An 18,719-nucleotide genomic window follows, 5' to 3' on the forward strand; every position below is an offset into this window, starting at 1 on the left:
GAACATGCATACACGCAGCCGAAATCTCCGCGGGTGGTTTCACGTGGCGTGTTTCTAGATGGGCTTGAGGAGGAGATGGCCGTGGTCACGTCCGTGCCAAGCGCAGGCCTTCAGCCCCCGTGGGAGCAGCGGCGTCCTCATCGCTCCGCGTCCTCCAGCCTCGCCATGGGTCGGGGGCAGAAGCAGGAGGCAAAATCCTGCATGGGACTGGGTGGTGGGGCCAGGAGCTTCGGGGTGCGCTCACCACCCAACGGCTTGGCCGTTGTCATGCAGATTGCATGCAAATTGGGTCCGTTAGACCTCCTGACCTTTTTATGGGGCCACGTCTGTTTGGGGAAATGGTTCTGCTGATTAGAAATGGATTTTCCTCTCTAATGTAATCCTCCAAAAATGGGCTGGGTCCAGCCCCGGGCCCCGGGGAGCTTGCCCGGTGTCAAGGAATGAAATTTTGGTGAAGGGCTTCGGTCCCGACAGGGATCTGAGCAGCACCCGTGGGCCGTGGCACCCTTCTCTGGGGCGCGCTGAGGTTTCTCCTGCACCTTGAGCATCTGCTCTGAGTTGACCTTGAGGGGTGATGGACTTGGATGACCTGAACGCTGAGTGATGCTCTTGCTAAAAACCTCCTTGCTGCCCGCGAGCCGTCGTGCAGGCGGCGGTCTGGTGGAGCGCACGGCTGGAGCGCCGCCCCAAGGAACGTCCTGCAGCAGACGAGGCGGGTCGGGGCAGGAGAAGCGACGGCGTGGCCGGGAGCGGGAATGCTGTTGGAGGGAGCTGTGTTTTGCACGTGCTGAAGCACGCCCGTGGCAGGGAGCGGGCAAGATGGTGATGGGTTAATGCAATAATTAATCTTTCGGGATTAGTGTTCGTCTTCGAAGCACTGGAGGGAGCGTGCCGGTGGTGTGGCAGGAGCGGGGAGGTTGCGGCAGTCCCACCTTTCAGCGGTTTCCAGACCCAAACAAACAGTTCTGCAGTTTTGTCCCGTGTTCCTGGGGTGGGTGCAAGGCTGAAGCCCAGATCTCAGCAGGCCTGAGTGGTCCATGAGACCCGGAGATAGGCGATGTTAAGAAAAACATCAATAGCAAGAAACAAGCTGATCTTTTTTCGCGGTTTTTAAGATCCCTTTTATTGCTTCTTTTTCTCCCGTCCATCTTATATTGAAAGATGGAGCAAGATTCCTGAAATCCATTCATTGCATCAGCTCGTTATTGATAATATCTGGATTTTATTGCCATGTCCCCTCGATCTGGGGATTCCCAGGGCCACGCGCCGTGTACGGTTTCCTCCCGGTGACATTTAGCCGAGAGTTTCTCCTCTGGCCGTGACAGATGGGGGATGCTCAGCTGCTGCCAGGCTGAGCGGATCCGTATTAATTTTTCATTTGCTGGCCGGGTGCTGGAGCAGCACAGATGGGCGATGGCCCGTTGGTCACTCCCGGTCCGTGCTGGTGTCCAGCTGCTCTGCACTTGATGTATGAGTGGACAGAGCGGACGCTGGAGCCTTCGGCTCGCACCGACCGGGGTGGAGGTTGTTTCTCCTGGGGGTGGGGAGAGGCCACGGTGGGAGTTAGCCTAAATCCTTTTAACATATGTACATTGACCCCGCTCTGATTGCAATACCATCCTTCGCTTTGTCGGCGGTGGTTAGGAGGGGACTGGGAATGTGGCGGACAAAGAAATGCAGCTCCCCGATGGATTTGCCAAACAACTCAAATTTGCCTTGGAAAACTTGCTGTTTGCGCTCCGGCAGCGTGCCAAGAAATGGGCTGCCCGGCCTCGGCGTGCAGGGGAGGGCTGGGGGTTAAATGCCTCACCCTTTGCAAATGCTGCCAGGTATCGCGCTGGGGTTCAATCACGTCTAAGTGTGGCTTTGTGCTCTCCTTGCCCTGGTCCTGGCGTCGGGACCAGCTCTGCCACCGGCGTAAATCGCTGCTGGGCTGTTTTGCCTATTCTGGACCCGTCACGTAGGGATTTACTAGAGGTGACTGGTATCTAGCTTAAATGTGCGTATCGACGTGCAGAAGTGTTGCTATAATCTACAGGATTAATGCTAAAACATTTCAGAAACATTGCCACGACCCTCAGGTCCACAGTGAGTGTAAATGGAGCATCTGCACGGGTTAGAACTCGTTTATCGCTGTGATTTGACTCGCCGTTGCACTTTGCCTACGCTGCTCTTGGGAGGCAGGGACAAACCCCAGCCCGGGACGAGCTCCTGGCAGGAGAAGCTGAAAAGATCATTAGGAAATGGCTCATTTAAAAGAAGAAAAAGTCATTCCCCTGCCTGGCGTTTGCTGGGCAGACTCGGACCTAGCTTGCCTTTAGCCTTGCAGACATCGCTGAGGCTGCTGCAAGACCTGGAGCATCTCTGCAGGGATGCCGACACCTCTCAGTGCCACGAATCCGGCTGCATCAGCGAAGCTTTGGTGCAGGAGTTGCGTTGATGTGAAGCTGCATTCGTGCTGTGGGTGCTTGGTCCAGGTCCTTGGTAGCAAAATCCAGCACAGAAGATCCATCACACGCAACATGCCTGATATGAGAAGTCTTGGTGAAGGCTGGGCTGTGAAACAGGACTCCCAGCACCCAGGTTTGCTCCCTCTGGGCCCAGTGTTCGCACGTCAGAGAATGAAAAACCTGGGAACTCGGGCAGCCCCCGGAGCCAGGCCGGGCTCTCCCTGCCCGGGAAGCCGATCGCATCGGGCCGCGCTCCTGCGGGTAATTGCAGGGATAACGAAACTGCTCAACGTCTTTTGAAACAAGCATAAATCCTCCAAGCTGGCAGCTCCGCAGAAAAAGGAGCCGTCAGTGTTTGAACCAGCAAGACAGCGGAGGTACGAGCAAAGCATCGCGGAGGCGGCGCATCGGCTCGTTCCTGCACTGGGAGCCGAGCGGCGGCAGCGTCTGCTCCCTCCCAGGGGCTGGGATGCTTCTGCGGAGCAGCAAGGGCTGCCCCAGGAGATGTCGAGACACATCCAGCCTTGCGCTGCGGGGCTGCGGATTGCCGCTGTGCCGCCGGGCGCTGCATCAGGGGTGACCTCCTGCGGGGTCCTGGGTGCTCGGCTGGATTTAAACCCTGCCTTTAGCGCATCCTCAGCTTGAGCGTGTTTGCTCGTGCATGCTCCCTCTCCTTCTTTGCCCTCCAAATCCATTCCAACCCTGTCCTGATCCCCCTAGGGATGCTGGATTGCTGCAGCCATCAGCATATGCTGCCTGCGGGTCATCTCTGTGTTTGCCTGCGTAGGTTTTGCCGTGAGTTTTTATGCACCAGCATTAGCGGTGGGTACGTGTCCGTGTGGCTGGGACACGAGCGTATAAAATACGGGTACGTGCGTGTGCGCGTACGTGGCGTGTTCTGCGTGCGAGGGCTGCGGATGAGGTAGTTGCGCTCCAACAAAGACGGCCCGCGCCGGGATGCCGCTCGGGGCAGCCCTGCGTCCCCGCGGCCTCGTGGCCGCGCCTGAAATCCCCCGGCCAGAGCTTTTGCCGGGGGGGCGGCGCGGGAGGGCGCGCACCCCATCCCCGGCGCTCAGCCGTTGGACACCCTCGGCGGTGCGCCCCGCTAAAAAGCCCCCGAACAAAAGCCCAGTTCAGAGTCGCTGCTGAATAGATTAACAAGATTTCCATAATTAGGGCGGGCGGGAACAATAGGATTCTCCCCTGCCCAGCCCCCCCTGCCCGCCTTTGTCTTGCGCTGGGGATAATGGGCAGCAGCGAGGGTGGGAACCGGCCCGGCCATTTGGTCACTGGACAGTAATTTTCTCACACTGCCAAGGGGAGCATTGAAACATCTGTCCCGCTCCGCCGCCTCATTCACGTCCCATTTCAAACCCCTGACAACTTCTCCCTGCCCGCCGGCCCTCCCCCTCCGCCTGGTTTTCCAGGGTGCGACCGGGCTTTCCCGGGGTTTTGGCTTTTCTTCTCCCAAATGCATCTCGTCTTTAAATGGGTCGGATGGAGGCGGGTTTGCTTCTCAGTCCTTTCGTGCTCGGGTTTGCTCTGGTGGCAGCAGTGCTCATGCAAACCCATGCCTGCGCATCCATTTTCTTGCAGCGGCTTTGCTGTTTTGCACGGGACCTGGTGCTCGGGGACGGGGCTGGAGGAGCGGCCCTGGCCCGCGCCGTGATGGCGGGCATCCAGCTGCGCACCGCGGGCTGGCCGCCCTCTTGCCAGCCCTTAGAAAAGCGATTCCCAGCACCGTGCTGGTTTGTAGACGCCAGTTTTTAGCTGGTGTCGGAGCAGTGGGCTTCGGGCGCTGTTGATCCCTGCGGTGGGGAAAAGCTGGGCGCTCCACGGCGAAGTGAGTGGTGGTGTGCGAGGTTTGTGTCTGCCCTCGGGGTGTGTTGTCCTTGGAAATCGAGCCGCTGGATCGCAGGAGAAGGAAGACGTAGATTTGCTCGGCTGCCAGGTCCCCCCTTCTCCAGGAGGGATGGGTGAGGGTGTCCGTGCCGCCATCGAGCGCGGCTGCTCCTCGGCTTCGGAAGAAACAGCCTGGAAATGCCGCCGGGATTTGCCGGGCGTGGTGGTGGCACCTCGCTGCTGCCGAGCTGCTCTGCCCCGCGCCCCGCGCGCCGGCGGCTGCTGGAGCAGTCGGCCTCCCCGCGCCTCCCGGAGCCCTCTCCTCCCGCCCTGAGCCCCCGGCGTTTGCGGTCTCTATGGATTTGGGGGGCAGAAGTAGCTGTGGGCTGCACCTGCAGCACACCGTGCACCGCTGCCCAGGGGTCTGGCAAGGATGGAAACTCCTGCTGCTTGAGTTCCTTCAAGAAACAAAACCCAAAAATCTAAAAAACGCCTTATTCCTCATGGAGCCATCCAAACCCTCAGTTTTCCCTTTAATAGCTTCTCAATGCCTTCGCTCGCAGGCGAGGAAGGGCCCCCTCCGTCCTTCTCCGCCCAGCCAGACCCCGCGTACGGCTCGGGGAGAATCGGCTGCCGGAGCGCAGGTTTATTGGGCAGCGTTCTCCTTTGTGTTCATTAAAAAGGGCCCTTTCCCGCAGGCTGTCGTGGCTCTCTCTGCCTGACCGTTTATCTATCGGGAGCACTTTAATAATGGCCAGTAAATGCAGGGAGGCTGCCGGATAAAGCCACGCAAAGCCGCCATTTAAATCCTCTTGTGTAAGTTTGATATCCAAAGTGGAAGTACAAATGCCATATAAGTCAATTAAAGCATTAAGTAATCTAATTGTGCTGTGGTCACAAAGTGGCTTAAAGGCTGAGGGAGGCGAGTGAATGGTGCGCGAGGTCCCCTCCCGGCTCCTGCTTCAGCCGTCCCCGGGGGCCTTGGGCATAAGGGCAGGGGGGACTGGGGGGACTGGGGGGACCGGGGGGACCGGGGGGACCCGCGCCGGGGGTGGTGATGGGGGACGCTGCCTCCACCTTCTGCGGGTGCTCGGGGCCCGCCTGGTATTTGGGGGCCGGAGCAAGAGAGGGTGACGCCGACCTCGGCATCGCCACGATGCGGAGCCGTGGGGTGACAGGGACACGGGGGGCACGGCGACGCGGGGCAGTGGGGTGAGCAGGGACCCCCGGCAGGTCCTGCAGAGCCCCCCGGGCTGTGTTTCCCTCCCGCCGCCATTGCAGCCCCAGCGCAGGGCTGGGTCCGGACACGGCCGTGGCGTTTCTGTCTTCCCCTTTGCCAGAGCAATTGTTCTGGTGGGGCCGCGCGCAGCCCGTCGGTACCGGCACCGATGGCGGGGCTGAGCACAGGGATGCGGGCAAAGGCTTGCGCTCAGCCCGGGGCGAGGAGCTGCTCCCACCTGCAGGCGTGTGGGTGTGCGCAGCGCAGCCCCTATTCCCCAGCCACCTGGCTACATGCTATTAATGTTATATGCGTTATAATATTATAATTACACTCTGCTCCAGGCGGGGCATCCCAGGGCAGGGTTGTGCGCTGGCTACGTGTGCCGATGCTTGGCACTGCGGCACTGCCGACAGCACGGGGAGCTGCACCACGAGTATCGCCTTGGCTAGCCATGGTTTGATAACCTGAATATTTTATTCTGTTGGGTGATGTGACCATCAAAACTTGAGCTGGCTGGGTTCTCTGAAGCGCTCGTGGTTGCTGTTCCTGGGGGATATTTGCGCTGGTGGTGGTTGAGAGGATTTTTGCCAGGAAATTTTAGAGCATGAGCATAATTGAGAGCACGCGTTTGCAGTCAGGAGGTGCCACGTGGTCCAGAAGGACAGGGCAGCGTGGTGGTTTTTGGAGATCCCCGGTGCAGAGAGGTGCTTGTCCCTGTTTCGCTGCTCTCACCCCGTGCTGTCCTGTCCCCCGCAGGTCTGTCGAAGATGCACTGGTCACCAGAGCATGCCCAGTCCCTGAACCAGTGGCCGGAGCAGCACCTCGACGTCTCCTCCACCACCTCCTCGCCAGCCCACAAGTCCGACCTCTACCCCAGCACCCGCCAGCGCTTCAACTACGCCTGGGCCAACGACGACATCTCCGCGCTCACCGCCTCCAACCTCCTCAAGAGGTACGCCGAGAAGTACTCGGGGGTGCTGGACGCGCCCTACGAGCGCCCGGCGCTGAGCGGCTACGGGGATGGAGCCTTCGGGCCGGTTAACGGGCAGAAGGGGGACGGGGAGCCCTGGCCGGTGGCGCACGGCTCCGACGGCGCCTACCCCCTGACCCCCATCCACGATGGCCTCCCTGGCGCCAAGGGGGTGGTGCCGCCCGCCGTCCCCCCCAGCGGCGGGGCCATCGGGCTCGGCGGCTCCCCCGTGGTGTCCACCAACCTCGCTGATCCCATGTACCCCGGTAACTCCTGCGGAGGAGCCGCTGCCGGCTCCGGCGGGCTCGGGTCATCTCAGGAGTACCCCTCAGGCTACGGTGGCACCTACTTGCCCTCCGGCTACTGCACCCAGCCGGCGGCAGCGCTCCCCCCCCCGCACCCTCCTGCCCTCCACGGCTCAGGGCTCCTGCAGCCCCCGCACCCCTCGCCCACCCTGGTGCCAGGCTACGGCTCCTCCGGCCCCATGTACAACTACGCCGCCGGCAGCTACCCGCCGCAGCCGGGCTACGGGACCATCCACCCGCCCCATCCCTCCGCCTCCTACCTGCCCTCCGGCATCGCGGCGCCCACCCCCATCCCGGCCCCGCCGCCCGCTGCCCGCCCGCCCGGGGTCCCCGGTTACGGCTACCAGGGTGCCGGCTTGGCCCCCCTGGCCGTGCCGCCCCTCGGCACCGAGGCGGCGGGCGCCCTGAAGAGGAAGGCTTTCGACATCTCCGGCGGGGAGGACGAGGGGGAGGGCAGGTATAGGAAATACAGCTACGAGCAGCCAAAGTCCCCCTACCCCATGTCGGACAACGGCGAGTGCCGGGGCAATGGGTTTGGTGGCAGCACCGAGTCCCCCCAGGTGGCCTTCAAGCCCGGGAAGCGGCCGGCAGGAGCCGGGAACGCCGAGGAGCATGCCGGCAAGTATGGCGGGCAGCCGATGAAGAGTATGGTCTCGCCACCCTACGGCACCGGGGATGCTCCGCTGCGGCCGGCAGAGCCCTTCGAGAAGTTCAGCCCCCCCCTTGCCAACGGGGAGCGGGCGGCCGAGCCGGGCCCCCCCTTCCCGCTGCGGCTGCCCCCCAAGGCGCCGGTCTTTGGCAGCCCGCCGGTGGAGGAGCAGCCCAAGAACGTCGACCCCCTGGTCTTGGAGCTGGTGAACACCAAGATCGTGGAGCGGGGGCCGCCCGTGCAGTGGACGGACATCGCCGGGCAGGTCTCCGTGAAGGCCGCCATCGAGGAGGAGCTGGTGTGGCCCATCCTGCGTCCCGGCGCCTACACCGGGGCGAGCCGGCCGCCCCGAACCATCCTGCTGTTCGGTCCCCGCGGCACGGGGAAGAGCCTGCTGAGCCGGTGCATCTCCACCCAGCTGGGCTCCACCTTGCTGAAGCTCAGTGGGACAACCCTGCTCTCCACCTGGAAAGCTGAAGCCGAGAAGATCCTGCAGACCGTCTTCTTCGTGGCCAGCTGCCGGCAGCCCGCGGTGGTGCTCATCACCGAGGCCGAGTCCTTGCTGGTGGCCCGGGCTGGTGAGGATGGCAGCCAGGTGAGCAACCTCAAGTCCCAGCTCCTCTCCTACCTGGACAACGTGGCTACCTCATCCGAGCAGAACGTGGTCATCATCGGGACCACCTCCCGGCCTGGCAGCATGGACGAAGCTTCCCACCGGCGCTTCGCCAAGCGGTTCTACATCTCCCCGCCGGACAGCATCGCCCGGCGGCAGATCCTCCATCATGCCCTGGCTCAGCAGAGCTCCTGCCTGAGCGAGCGGGAGATGGCCTCCCTGGTGCAGCACACGGAGAACTTCTCGGGCAGCGAGCTGGTCCAGCTCTGCCAGCACGCCGGGGCTACCACGCTGCACGGTTTGCCGGGCCAGATCCAGCCCACCTCCTACCAGGACTTTGAGAAGGCGTTCTGCAAGGTCCGCCCCGCCGCCTCCCAGAAGGAGCTGGACTTGTTCCTGGAGTGGGACAAAATGTACGGCACCAGGCACTGACAGCGCGGCGTCGGGGGGCCGGGGGTGCGGGGACGGACCCCTCGCCCCAGCCCCAGGCTCGGGGGCTGCTTTCAGGACTTGGCCGATGAAGGCAGGGTTTGGAGGGGCCGGGCTGGGGTCTGCGGGGGCTCCGGTTCTCCCCCAGAGCCGCGCCGGGGCCGGACCCCTTCCTCCCAAAGTGCAGGAGACCCCGGCCAGCCCCGACGGCAGCACGACGTATACCTCTTCTTTATTACTTCGGACTCGGCCAGGCTTTTCCTCTCCTCGGTTTTTCGGAAGCCGTCGCCCACCGAACTCAGGATAACCTATTTATTATTTTCCCGTTCATCCGTCCCTGGACCAGCGATGCAGCGAGCGGGGCCGGCGGCGCCTCGGGATCCGGCTTTCCGGCGTCGGATGCACGAGCTCCCCGGCTATCCAGAGGCTCGATTATTATTTTTTTTGTTTTTGATGGCTTTTATTGTTCCTAACAGAAATACCTCGGGCGTCTTTCGAGCAAAGCAGCCCCCTCGCACGTGGCGCGAGCAGCCCGGCGGCGATGTCCTTGATCGGGGAGGGGGGAGCGGGGGGGGACGCAGAACCAGGGGGGGTTGGAGTAAAATGCTGTAGATTGTTTAATATACTAGACTTGGTTTTTTATTTTTGTAAGGTATGTAGTATTTTTTTGTTTTTTCTTTTTAACTACTCAGGAAAAGAATTACCTCAGAAAAAAAAAAAAAGAATGTGTTTTTAAAAACTCTTTTTATCTTCTCAGAAAAGGAAAAAGAGATTTTTAAGAGTTTTCAGACCTGGGACAAAGCTGCCTCGTGCGTTTGCTTCCAAAAAGGGTGACAGAAAGAAGGAAGAAAGCAAAGAAAAAAAACTTGAAGCTGTTACAAAGATGAAAGTTGAATGTATTTTGGGTGCTTTTCACGTATATTATGCCATAATTTTATTTTAATTTTTTTTTTTTTTAAACATTGTTATTGTAGCGTTTGGTGGAGTAACGTGTCTTCAACGGAAAGAGTATTAGTGCCGTAGTTTGGAAGCTGTCGCTAGCACCACTTTTTGGATCGGGCTGGGTCCGCCATCCTCCAGCGTCTCCCACCGCCCCCGGGGCCGGGGGCTCGGGGGGCACCCGCCCCCGTGCCAGGCTGGGCCGCGGGGATCCTCCCGGTGCCGGTCTTGCGCTGGGGATGGGGCCCGGGGGCCGTCCGGGCTTTGCCGGCGAGGACGCCGGTGCCGCTGCCGCTGCCAGGGCGCCGCGCTCCCTTTTCACCCAAAATAAGGGGTTTTGTGGCTTCCCACCGCGGCTGCCACCTCTGAGCAACAAGAAGCCCCGGCAGAGCCTGGCGGTGGCCGCAAAGCGTGGGGAAATCACTTTTCCCCCCCCAAAAAGCCTCGCAGGGCTGAGCGTGGGCCGCGGGTTTTGCCCCGGGTGCTGTTTGCCCCCGCTCCGGCCCCGGGGGCCCGGGCTGCGGCGGCGGCTGGGGTCAGCCCCGCTCCCCCCTTGCTGGCCACCGTCGGAGGCAAAGCTGCGTCGCACCGAGCGTGAACCTACTGCACGTCCACCTGCCCCCCCATCCACCGCGCATCGCCGGGTGGGGGGCTTTTCCCACTTAAAAAAATAATATTAATTTTTTTTATTTTTTTTTTTAGAGCTATATATTGTACCGGGGGAGGCAGCCGCTCCGCTGCCGCCCACCGGCACCGGCCGCTGCTCGGAGCAGCCCCCCAGAACCTCAGGGTCCGCGCCCTCGGGGGCTCCCCCGTGGCGGGAGCGAGGCCTCCGCCGGCGCTGGGACCTTTTCCCGGGTTTCCTGCAGTTTCCCATCTAAGCGTGCACGGGCGCGTGCAGGCAGCTGCCTGCCCGTAAAGGGCATCACCGGGGCCGACGCCTCCCCCCCCCTCCAAAAAGTGGTACTGGGTTCCTGAAGACTTTTTATTATTATTATTATCATATTTGACTTTGTACACTCTCTGTAACCATTTCTACCTCATTTTGCAACATATTGTACATGAAAGTATTTAATTCATGTCTTATTAATGTCTGAAAAAGAAATGCTTTTGAACTGTAATGGTCTACCTCAAGAAATGCTGTATTTTAAAAAGAAAAGTATTACACAGTATTAAAGAGATTACCTGAACGCCCGCCTGCCGTGCCTGCGCCCAGCCCTCGCCCCCCGGGCTTTTTCAGCCCCCGGGGGGTGCTGGTATGGGGGGGGTGGGGGGCATTGCGGGGGGGGGGGGCATTGCAGGGGTGTGGGGAGGGGGCATTAAAGGGGGGGGGTATTGCAGCCAGGGGAAGGGCAGAGCCTCAGCCCTCCCCTGCCCCTGTCAGGGGTGTTGGGGGGTCCAGGTGGGCCCCATCCCCTCGTCAGGGGGGTCCAGGTGGGCCCCATCCCCTCGTCGGGGGGGTCCAGGTGAGCCCCATCCCCTCATCAGGGGGGTCCAGGTGGGCCCCATCCCCTCGTCGGGGGGGTCCAGGTGGGCCCCATCCCCTCGTCAGGGCAGCAGCACGGGAGGAGCTGCCTGGGGGCAGTGGGCACTGAGGTCCTGCTGCAAAGCCCCCCCGGCCCGGGGGGCTCACGGGGGGCTCACGGGGGGCTGGGGTTTGGCTGCTGCCGGCGATGCCCCATCCAGCGCCCGCAGGTACGAGGGGCGGCCGTGGGGGCTGAAGGGGGGACACAGCTGCCTGGCTGCCAGCTTTGCTCTGCGGCGTCTGGGCTGGCTCGGGTTTCGTGCTGGGTTTATTTTCTCTTTGTTGGTTGGGTCCAAATTTTACCTTTTTTTAAGCGGAGTTGCTTGTATCGAGCATCTGTTTCTCCAAGTTTCATGTAACTCATCAGTTGTGGGGCGTTCGTTTGTCCGAGGCTTGTGACGTCCTCACCCCGGTTTCTTTTTTTGTGCGTTAAGTTACGTGCTTGGACAGTTTTGCATCCTGAAATCAGTTAATTCAGGTAATCGCTTCCCCGTGTGCGGGGCAGCTTCCGAGTCGCAGGGGCGCTGCCGAGCGAGCGGGGCAGCGCTTCGCTCTGGTCGGGAGCCGCGCGGCTGCGGCAAAGGCTGCGATTTCGGCGCCGCTGGGAGCGTGCCGTGGGGGATCCCCGCAGATGCCCCCGCTGCGGATCTCCGTGGCTGCGCCCTTCCCTGGGTGCCATGGGGAGGGTTTCCCACTCGACGTTGCCGTGCGTCCCCCGCGATCCAAGCGTGCTCGCGTCCCCTCTAGCTCCGCCGCAGGTGCGCATCGGGGCGCCCGGTCGATGGCCGGGCTCTGCGTGTTGATAACCAGAGACGCTTCGCCGTGAGCTCCGGCCGGCGTCGCAGCTCCGTGACCGCCAGCCGTGCAAAGCGAGCAGCCCTGACCCGAGCCCCGCGTGCCGTCCCCGTCCCCCAGCGTCGCTGTCACCCCAAAGGAGGGGACGCTCGTCCCTGGTGGCTGTGTGGGACCGGACCCGCCTCCCTCCGTCCCCGCGGGACCCCGGCCGTGCCGCAGGGATGGATTTGTCGCCCTTTGCCGCTGTTATTAATGGCAGTAAGGGGAAAAGCAGCTCCCGGCCCATGGCCGCTTGTTTGTTTTCCCAAGCGCCTCGGCCGGGCTGATGCCCGCGCCCGGCGCAGGAGCTGAGCCCAGCAGCAGGCGCGCAGCTCGCCCGAGACGGGCCCAGAGCAGAAATAACCAATTAGTGCGGCGGCTTCGGGGTGTTTCGGTGGGTGGAGGGCGAGGAACCGGGCGCCGTAGCCCCCCGTACGGGAGGGGACGCGGTGGCATCCCTGGCCGGTGGCCGGGAGGTGCCCGGAGCCTTTGTGCTGGCGCTGGCGCATCCGGAACAATGCGGCAGCTCCGGCCTTTTATCGGGACCCCTGAGGTTACTGCGCTATGAATAAATTACGTGGTGGATGGGCTGCGGAGTCACGAGCCGGGAAAATGGGAGGAAGGCTCCCTCCTCCTCCCCCTCTGGCAAAGGGGGGCTCGGCTCCTCTCCACCTGCTGCAAGGGACGCTGCACGCGTCCCCGCGCCCCGGCCTCGCTGGTGCCATTTGCGCTTCGCAACTTCGCTTTGTGCGGCCCCGCGGCGCCGGGGCGAGGTTTGGGGCTCGCTCCAGCCGGCGATCGCGGGCGGCGCCGGGCCAGTCTTGGCTTTGAGGGGCTCCTGGCTCGGCCGCGGCCAGCAGCGTTTGCTTTTGTTGCCAAGCCCGGCAGTAGCCAGCACAGGGTGTCTGTCCGTGACCAAAGCCCTGCAGCACCGGGATGGGGAGATGGGGATGGGGAGCCCCTTGCCAGGGCTGCGCTGCAGCATCCGAGCTGGTTATCCCGCCTGGAATAACAGCGTCCGGCCACGCTCTGCCCGCCCCAGCCGGGGAAAATGCCGGGCTTGGCCACGGGCTGGCCCTAACTGGGATGTGCCGGCACAGGGAGGCAAGGCGGACGCTTCCCGGCATCTCAGGTTATTAAAATGAATTTGCAGCTGGACTCTGACCTTTCGGACACTCGATTCCACAAAACTCGTGAAACCGGCCTGCTCTGCCCAAACCCAGGCCAAGTCCCGCGCAGGACGCGCTGGGCTGACGGCGCGGCATTCCTGGCATTCCTCCCCAGCCCGGCCACGCGTGCCGCTCGCCGCTGTCCTCGTCGCCGGGACGGTGGGACGCGCGCGGGCGTTTCCTCCTGCCCCGGCGGCCTGGTGCATCGCCCCGGCGGCGTTTTCCTCCTGGGGAGCCCCGGGGTGGTCCCGGCTCCTCCACGGACCCTCCCCGAGAGGCGCTCCCGAAGCTTTTGGCAGCGAGGGTGGGGAGGAGCATTTCTGGGGGGGCAGCAGCAAGAGGATGGCAGCAGTGGTGTTAGTCCTCAAAGCTGGCATCCTTAGGGAAAAAACTCCCTGCCGTCGATGGAGAATTGAACGTTAACGGGGATGGGGCTGGGAAAAGCCCCCCGGGACCGTGTGCTCGGCGCTGCTTCGGCCGGCAGGGCTGCGGGAGGAGGAACCCACCTTCATGCGGCGGCAGGAGCGGAGCAGCGAGCAGGGGTTTGCGTGTCCGAGTCCCCGGCTGTAGCAAGATTCAATAAGGGCATCGAGGCAAAAGCGGTCTCGTTAGAAAAGCCCGCGGGATGGCCGCTGTCCCTGCCTGGATTTGGTGTTTTCCTGCAGAGTTTGTTGGTCTTTGGGTGGGTGCTGGGCTTGTAGCCGGGGGGCCACGAGGGCAGCTGGGCGGCTCTGAGCCGGTTTGGTGCCACAGGGCAGCTCTCGGCACGGCAGGAGCTCCTGGAAAACCCTCCCGCGGGTCCCCGTGGAGCGGGGTCAGGGCAGGGGGCGGCTGCAGCGCGTTTTGCTCGGCGCGTTCGGGGCTCCGCAGCTGCGGTTTCCCATCTTCTCTGTATTTACGCTCCCAAAGGAGCCGCGCGGGCCCCTTCCCTCCCTCCCCGTTCGCCCTCCCGGGGAGATGGGACACGTTTCGGAGCTGTGGGGCCGTGGCTTTCTGCCCCGGCGTGGGGCTGCCCGTCGCAACCACCTTGATCAGGCTCCTAAAAACGCTCGTGGCAGGGCGAGGCCCTCGGGCACCGGCACCTCCGGCGGCTTTGCTGCTTGGAGGATGCTCGGAGGGAGCAGAAGCCTCGCGGAGCTGGGAGAGGCAACGGCAGAGGATGGGGCCCGGCACCGTGAGCCCACGCCGGCCGCCCCGCGGGGAACGGCTCCTTCTCCTGCTCTCTGGTCCTGGCCGCTCCCTTTGGGGCGAGCGGGGGAAATCGCAGCTTTATCGCCACCCCGATGAAAAAGCGGGCGCGCGGCCGGGGCTGCATTGCCACCTCGTGGTTATGGGGTCCTTGCTGGTCCCCGAGCAAAACCACTTCGGCTCAGATGCCTCTGCTCCATCAGTTTGGGGTGGGAGAGGAGCGCGCAGGTTCCCAGCGGGGGGTGGGGGGCTCCGGACCCCCTCCCTGGGGAGGGAGAGGGGAGCGGCTGCCTTGGCCCTGGGCCTTCGGGAGATGGGAGGAGGCTGGTGGTCCCCGGCGAGCGGTGGCCAGCCCCAGCCCCGGCAAAGGTGCCGGCAGGGACGTGGGGACGGCACCTGCCGAGCCCGGGCAGACCCAGCCGAGCTGGGTCCCACCGGCGCAGGCAGGACGCGGGAAGCAAAAGCTGTTGTGCCTGGAGGGACGGACAGACGGACGAACATCACTGCCTGTGACGAAGGTGCCCTGAAGCCCCTCGCAGACAGCATTAAATTTCCAGCCCTTTGGTTTGGCTCTGCTGGGAATCGAGGGCCCGTCCAGTCTGTCCCCATCTCCCTGCCTGCGAGCGTTTGTGCTCAGCCGGGCTGAACTGGGCAGGGGAGGGATGCTGGGGGGCCCGGGCTGGAGGCCAGGCGCTGAGCTGGGGCGCAGCGGTGCGGGCGGGAGGTGCTCCGTGCTGGGGGTGACGCGGGACGGTGCGCCGGGGGACGGGGGATGCGCCCCCGGAATGCTCCGGCCTGTGAGGTCAGGCTGGGCGGCGGCGGCGAGCGTCTGCGTTCCGGGGCACCCAAGCGATGCTGGTACCCGTGGGACTCGTCCTGCTCTTGCTGGCGGCGGGCGGCTGGTGTGAGGACACGGTGGCGGCCAATGTGGGCAGTCACACCATGAGCCGCATCGCCGAGCTGCTGTCCCCCTCCGAGTGCCGCCAGCTCCGGGGGCGGCTGGCGGGGCCCGATGGGGACCTGGGGGCGCGGGAGCTGGAGCAGCTCTCCGAGGAGAACAACCCCCTCCGCCCCCGCCGCCGCCGGGACCTCCGCGGCCCCATGGGGTGCTCGGAGGCTCTACGGGAGTGGCTGGAGACGGCGGGAGAGGTGACGACTTGGGACCGGCTGGCCCGCGGCCTCCACCAAATCGGGCGCTCTGACATCGCCCGGGAGCTGGGGAAAAACCTGAACCAGGACAGGAGCCTGGAGCTGCGGAGGAACGTGGAGGAGTACGGCCGCGCCGTGCAGCACCTCACCTCCTCCCTGCTGCTGGAGGGCGAGCGGCACGGTGGGGCGCGGGGCAGGAGGGCCCCGGCCGGGGACCCGGGGGACCTGCGCTTCGAGAGGCGGCCGCCCCCCCCGTACACCCGCAGCCTCCTGGGCTGGGTCGGCCCCGTGGTCTCGGGCATCCTGGGGGGCTTCCTCGCCTCCGGCCTCTTTGCCGCGGCCGCTGTGTACTCCTGCCGCTGGGCGCTGGGCTCGGACGCCACCTGAAACTGGGATGTCGCCCAAACTGGAGCATCTCCCAGAAGCTGCTGGAGGGAAAAACGGGACTCAATAAAGCCTCGTGGAGGGGCTGAGATGCAGAGCCCGACGCCGCGTGTTCTCCCGGGCAGGGAGGGTCCCGGCCTCGGCTCGGGTCCTGCTGGAGCACCCAGGGCTGGACGGCCACCGGCCGTCCCCATCATCCCCCGCTGCGCCGGAGATGTCCCCGGTTGTCGCTGCCCCACGGCAGGGACGGAGCCGGGCAGAGCCCCCTCGGCCACGTCCTCGCTGCGGCCCCGCGCGGGGTCTCCCCACCTCCCAGTTCCCCCCAGACGGGGAGGGGACAAAAGCTCTCTGCGGGGTTGTTAGGCTAAGCCAGCACCTGGGGTTAATTATTCACGGGAGAGAGGTTAATTATAACACCGGTGGCCGGAGTCGGTGTTGCGGTAGAGGCGGTTTGTGCTCGGAGTCGCCCTGGACGACAACCGTGGGAGCCGGGCGGGCGAGGAGCCATCGGAGCTGCCGACGGCCTGGGGGCTTCGCTCCCGTCTTGGTCTCTCTCTTACTGCGGGTTTAGGTTTTTCTCTCCGTGTCTTAGCCAAGGAGCTCCAGTGAAGTAACCAAAACCCACCGGCTGCGTGTTACGGCGAGGCTCGGATGGGGTTTGTGTTGCTGATGGGGCTGGGGAGGGCAGGATGTGGCCCAGCGGAGAAAGCGACCGCGCAGGGAGAATTGCAAATATTGGAACATGCCCGTGGCTCCGAGAAGCCTCGCTGGCCTCGTGCGTGTGCGTACCCACAAAAGCTGGAGGTCCCCGGGTGACGCTGCCGGGTCCGGCTGTGCCCAGCGGGGGTCCCCGGGCCCCTCCGCTCTCCCGGAGCATCCGTGGCCTCTCCCCACCGCTGGAATCAAACCAGCGCAACAAAAAGGGGGGGTGTGGGGACCCAAAGTGCTCTGGATCTGATCATAGCCATCTGCGTTGCTGAAATTAGAATTAAAACCTGTATTTTGTATCAAGAAACGGCTTGCGTCGGTCCGGCCAGCGAGCAGTCGCGCGCAAGTATCGGAGAAGAAAGGGAAGGACGAATCGCCCTGAGCGCGGCTTTAAAAGACAAGCGAAAGGGTTAACTGTGTCTTACGGGGTTTTCTTCTAAATGCAGTTGCACCCGCTGCCCTTGGAGTGCTGTATCCCAAAGCACCGGTGCAGCCGGTTCCCGGCTCCTCTCGGGGCGGCTCCCGGCCGTCGGTGAAGGCCAGGGCCCAGCGGCCGCCCCGCTCGTGCTGCTGCCGGCCCCGGCGTGGGAATCGCGGCTCCTGGGGGGGGAACGGCTGTTTTGCCATCTGCCGCGCCGTCCTCCCGCGCTGCGGCCCGTCTGCCTCGGCCGCGGGGAGCCCGAGGAGCCACTCGTAGCCCGGTGCCGGTGGGATGGCAGGGACCGGAGCTCGGAGGATGCTGTGAGTCTGATGGCTGTAAGGGACAATGGCGTTTACTCTGGAGCGGAAGGAGGGCTCTCCCCTGACGGCCAGAGATGCTGCTCAGGGCTCGCAGATCTCCCCGAGCCGTGTGCGTTTGCAGGGGCAGGCTAAAGCGAGGAAGCAGGCGCAGAGCGGTCGTGGCAGGATCCGTCCCCTGACGCAATTTAGCACTCGGCCTCCCTAAAGCGCGAATAGGCCCTGCTAGGGCTGGTACCAGCTTTGCGTTGAGACCGTGGGGGTTTCGAGGCCGGGATGATCCCCCCGACGGGGAGCCCGGGTGCTCCTTCAGGGCAGGGCCTGGAGCTGGAGGTCCGCGCTTCGGATCAGCCTGGCTTTGTAAAGCCGCGGCGGGAGCCCTGCCTGCAGAAGCGCTGACCTGGCGGAGCTTTCGGGGGCGCGGGTGCCGCTGCGCAAAGGTAACAGAACGACAGGGCAGCCAGGAGAAGTTGTTAAAACAAGATGGACGTACCTCTTTATTGCAAATTCCAAAGTAAAAAGATGTACAGTACAAAGGAACTCAAAGTTCAGCCACCAGCCTCCCAGCCCGCTGCTTCACCGCGCTCCTCCTCCCGCCCTCCCCAGCCAGCTTCACCCCTCCTTTCGTCACGTAAAACAGAGCAGGATAAAACCTAGGAGCGAAAGTGGGGAGCAAGTACAGCACGGGGGGAAAAACCAGTGTCGCGAAGAGGCTACGCGCCGCGGAGAGGCTGGCCGCGCTGGGCGGCCGGGGCCGCGCCGGTTCGGGATGGGCGTAGCGGCGGTTTTGTCGGCCCCCCGGTGCCCCGCTCCGGCTGCGCGCACCTCGGCGCCCGCGGTTCCCGGTGCGGTACAGGCGGTGGCTACCGAAGCCTCACAACACCCCTGTGAGGTAGGGATTTACAGCCGGGGAGAGTCCCCCCGCCCCGCGGCCCGCGCTTTTACTGCGGGACGCCCTCATGCGCACGCACGGCTCTACAAAATCACGACACGCAGCAAACTGGCAACGGGGGCGTGATTGCTTGTTTAACTTTACTCGTTTTTAAAAAAAAATCAAACCGGTGGTGGTGGTGTCCGACACCTTGACCCGGCGAGGCGCGCGGCCGCGCTCCATGTCTTGCGGTGCTAAGCTAGCTGGCCTTAACCGAGCAGCAAAATTCCCCTCTCTTGAATGAATTGGACCAAAACTCTCATAGGAAAAGTAATTTCAAGGCGATACCTTGGCTATTTGACTTGCAACAGCTTCGGGTTAAGTCCTGCCCTCCGCCGCGGCAGAGGCAGCGCCGGGAGCTCGTGCCCTGCTCAGCCCCGTGGGTCAAAAGTGGGAGAAGCCGGCCCGGCCGGTGGGCTGCCGGTGGGCTGCCGGTGGGCTGCCGGTGGGTGCGGGGGTCACCCGCCGCCGGCCGCAGCCCCAGTTTAGGGCCCTTCAGCGCCGCTGCGCAGCAGGACCCCGTGCCTCGGGAGCGTGGGTGGGGTCCCCCGACCGGTCCCTGTCCCTGCGCACGGGACCCCGCTGGGTGCCGCCGATGCTGGAGGAAGCGAGCGGAGCGCGGGGCCGCGGAGCCGCGCTCTCGCAGCGGCGCGCCCAGGCGAGGGCTGCGGCGG

At 63.7% G+C, this 18,719-nt stretch overlaps 2 protein-coding genes across 2 annotated transcripts; both read left to right on the top strand.

The window, feature by feature from the left end:
• Positions 1-6,281: 6,281 nt before the first annotated feature.
• Positions 6,282-8,483, top strand: FIGNL2 (fidgetin like 2; the record flags this gene model as incomplete). Its single annotated transcript, XM_082332462.1, has 1 exon — positions 6,282-8,483. One exon carries the CDS (start codon positions 6,282-6,284, stop codon positions 8,481-8,483), a length of 2,202 nt encoding a protein of 733 aa, XP_082188588.1.
• A 6,504-nt stretch (positions 8,484-14,987) lies between these two features.
• TMDD1 (transmembrane and death domain 1) lies at positions 14,988-15,671 on the top strand (the record flags this gene model as incomplete). Its single annotated transcript, XM_082332246.1, has 1 exon — positions 14,988-15,671. One exon carries the CDS (start codon positions 14,988-14,990, stop codon positions 15,669-15,671), a length of 684 nt encoding a protein of 227 aa, XP_082188372.1.
• Between the last annotated feature and the right edge of the window lie 3,048 nt (positions 15,672-18,719).

Source organism: Platalea leucorodia (genome assembly GCF_965183815.1).
Source record: "Platalea leucorodia genome assembly, chromosome: 23".
NCBI lineage: Eukaryota > Metazoa > Chordata > Aves > Pelecaniformes > Threskiornithidae > Platalea > Platalea leucorodia.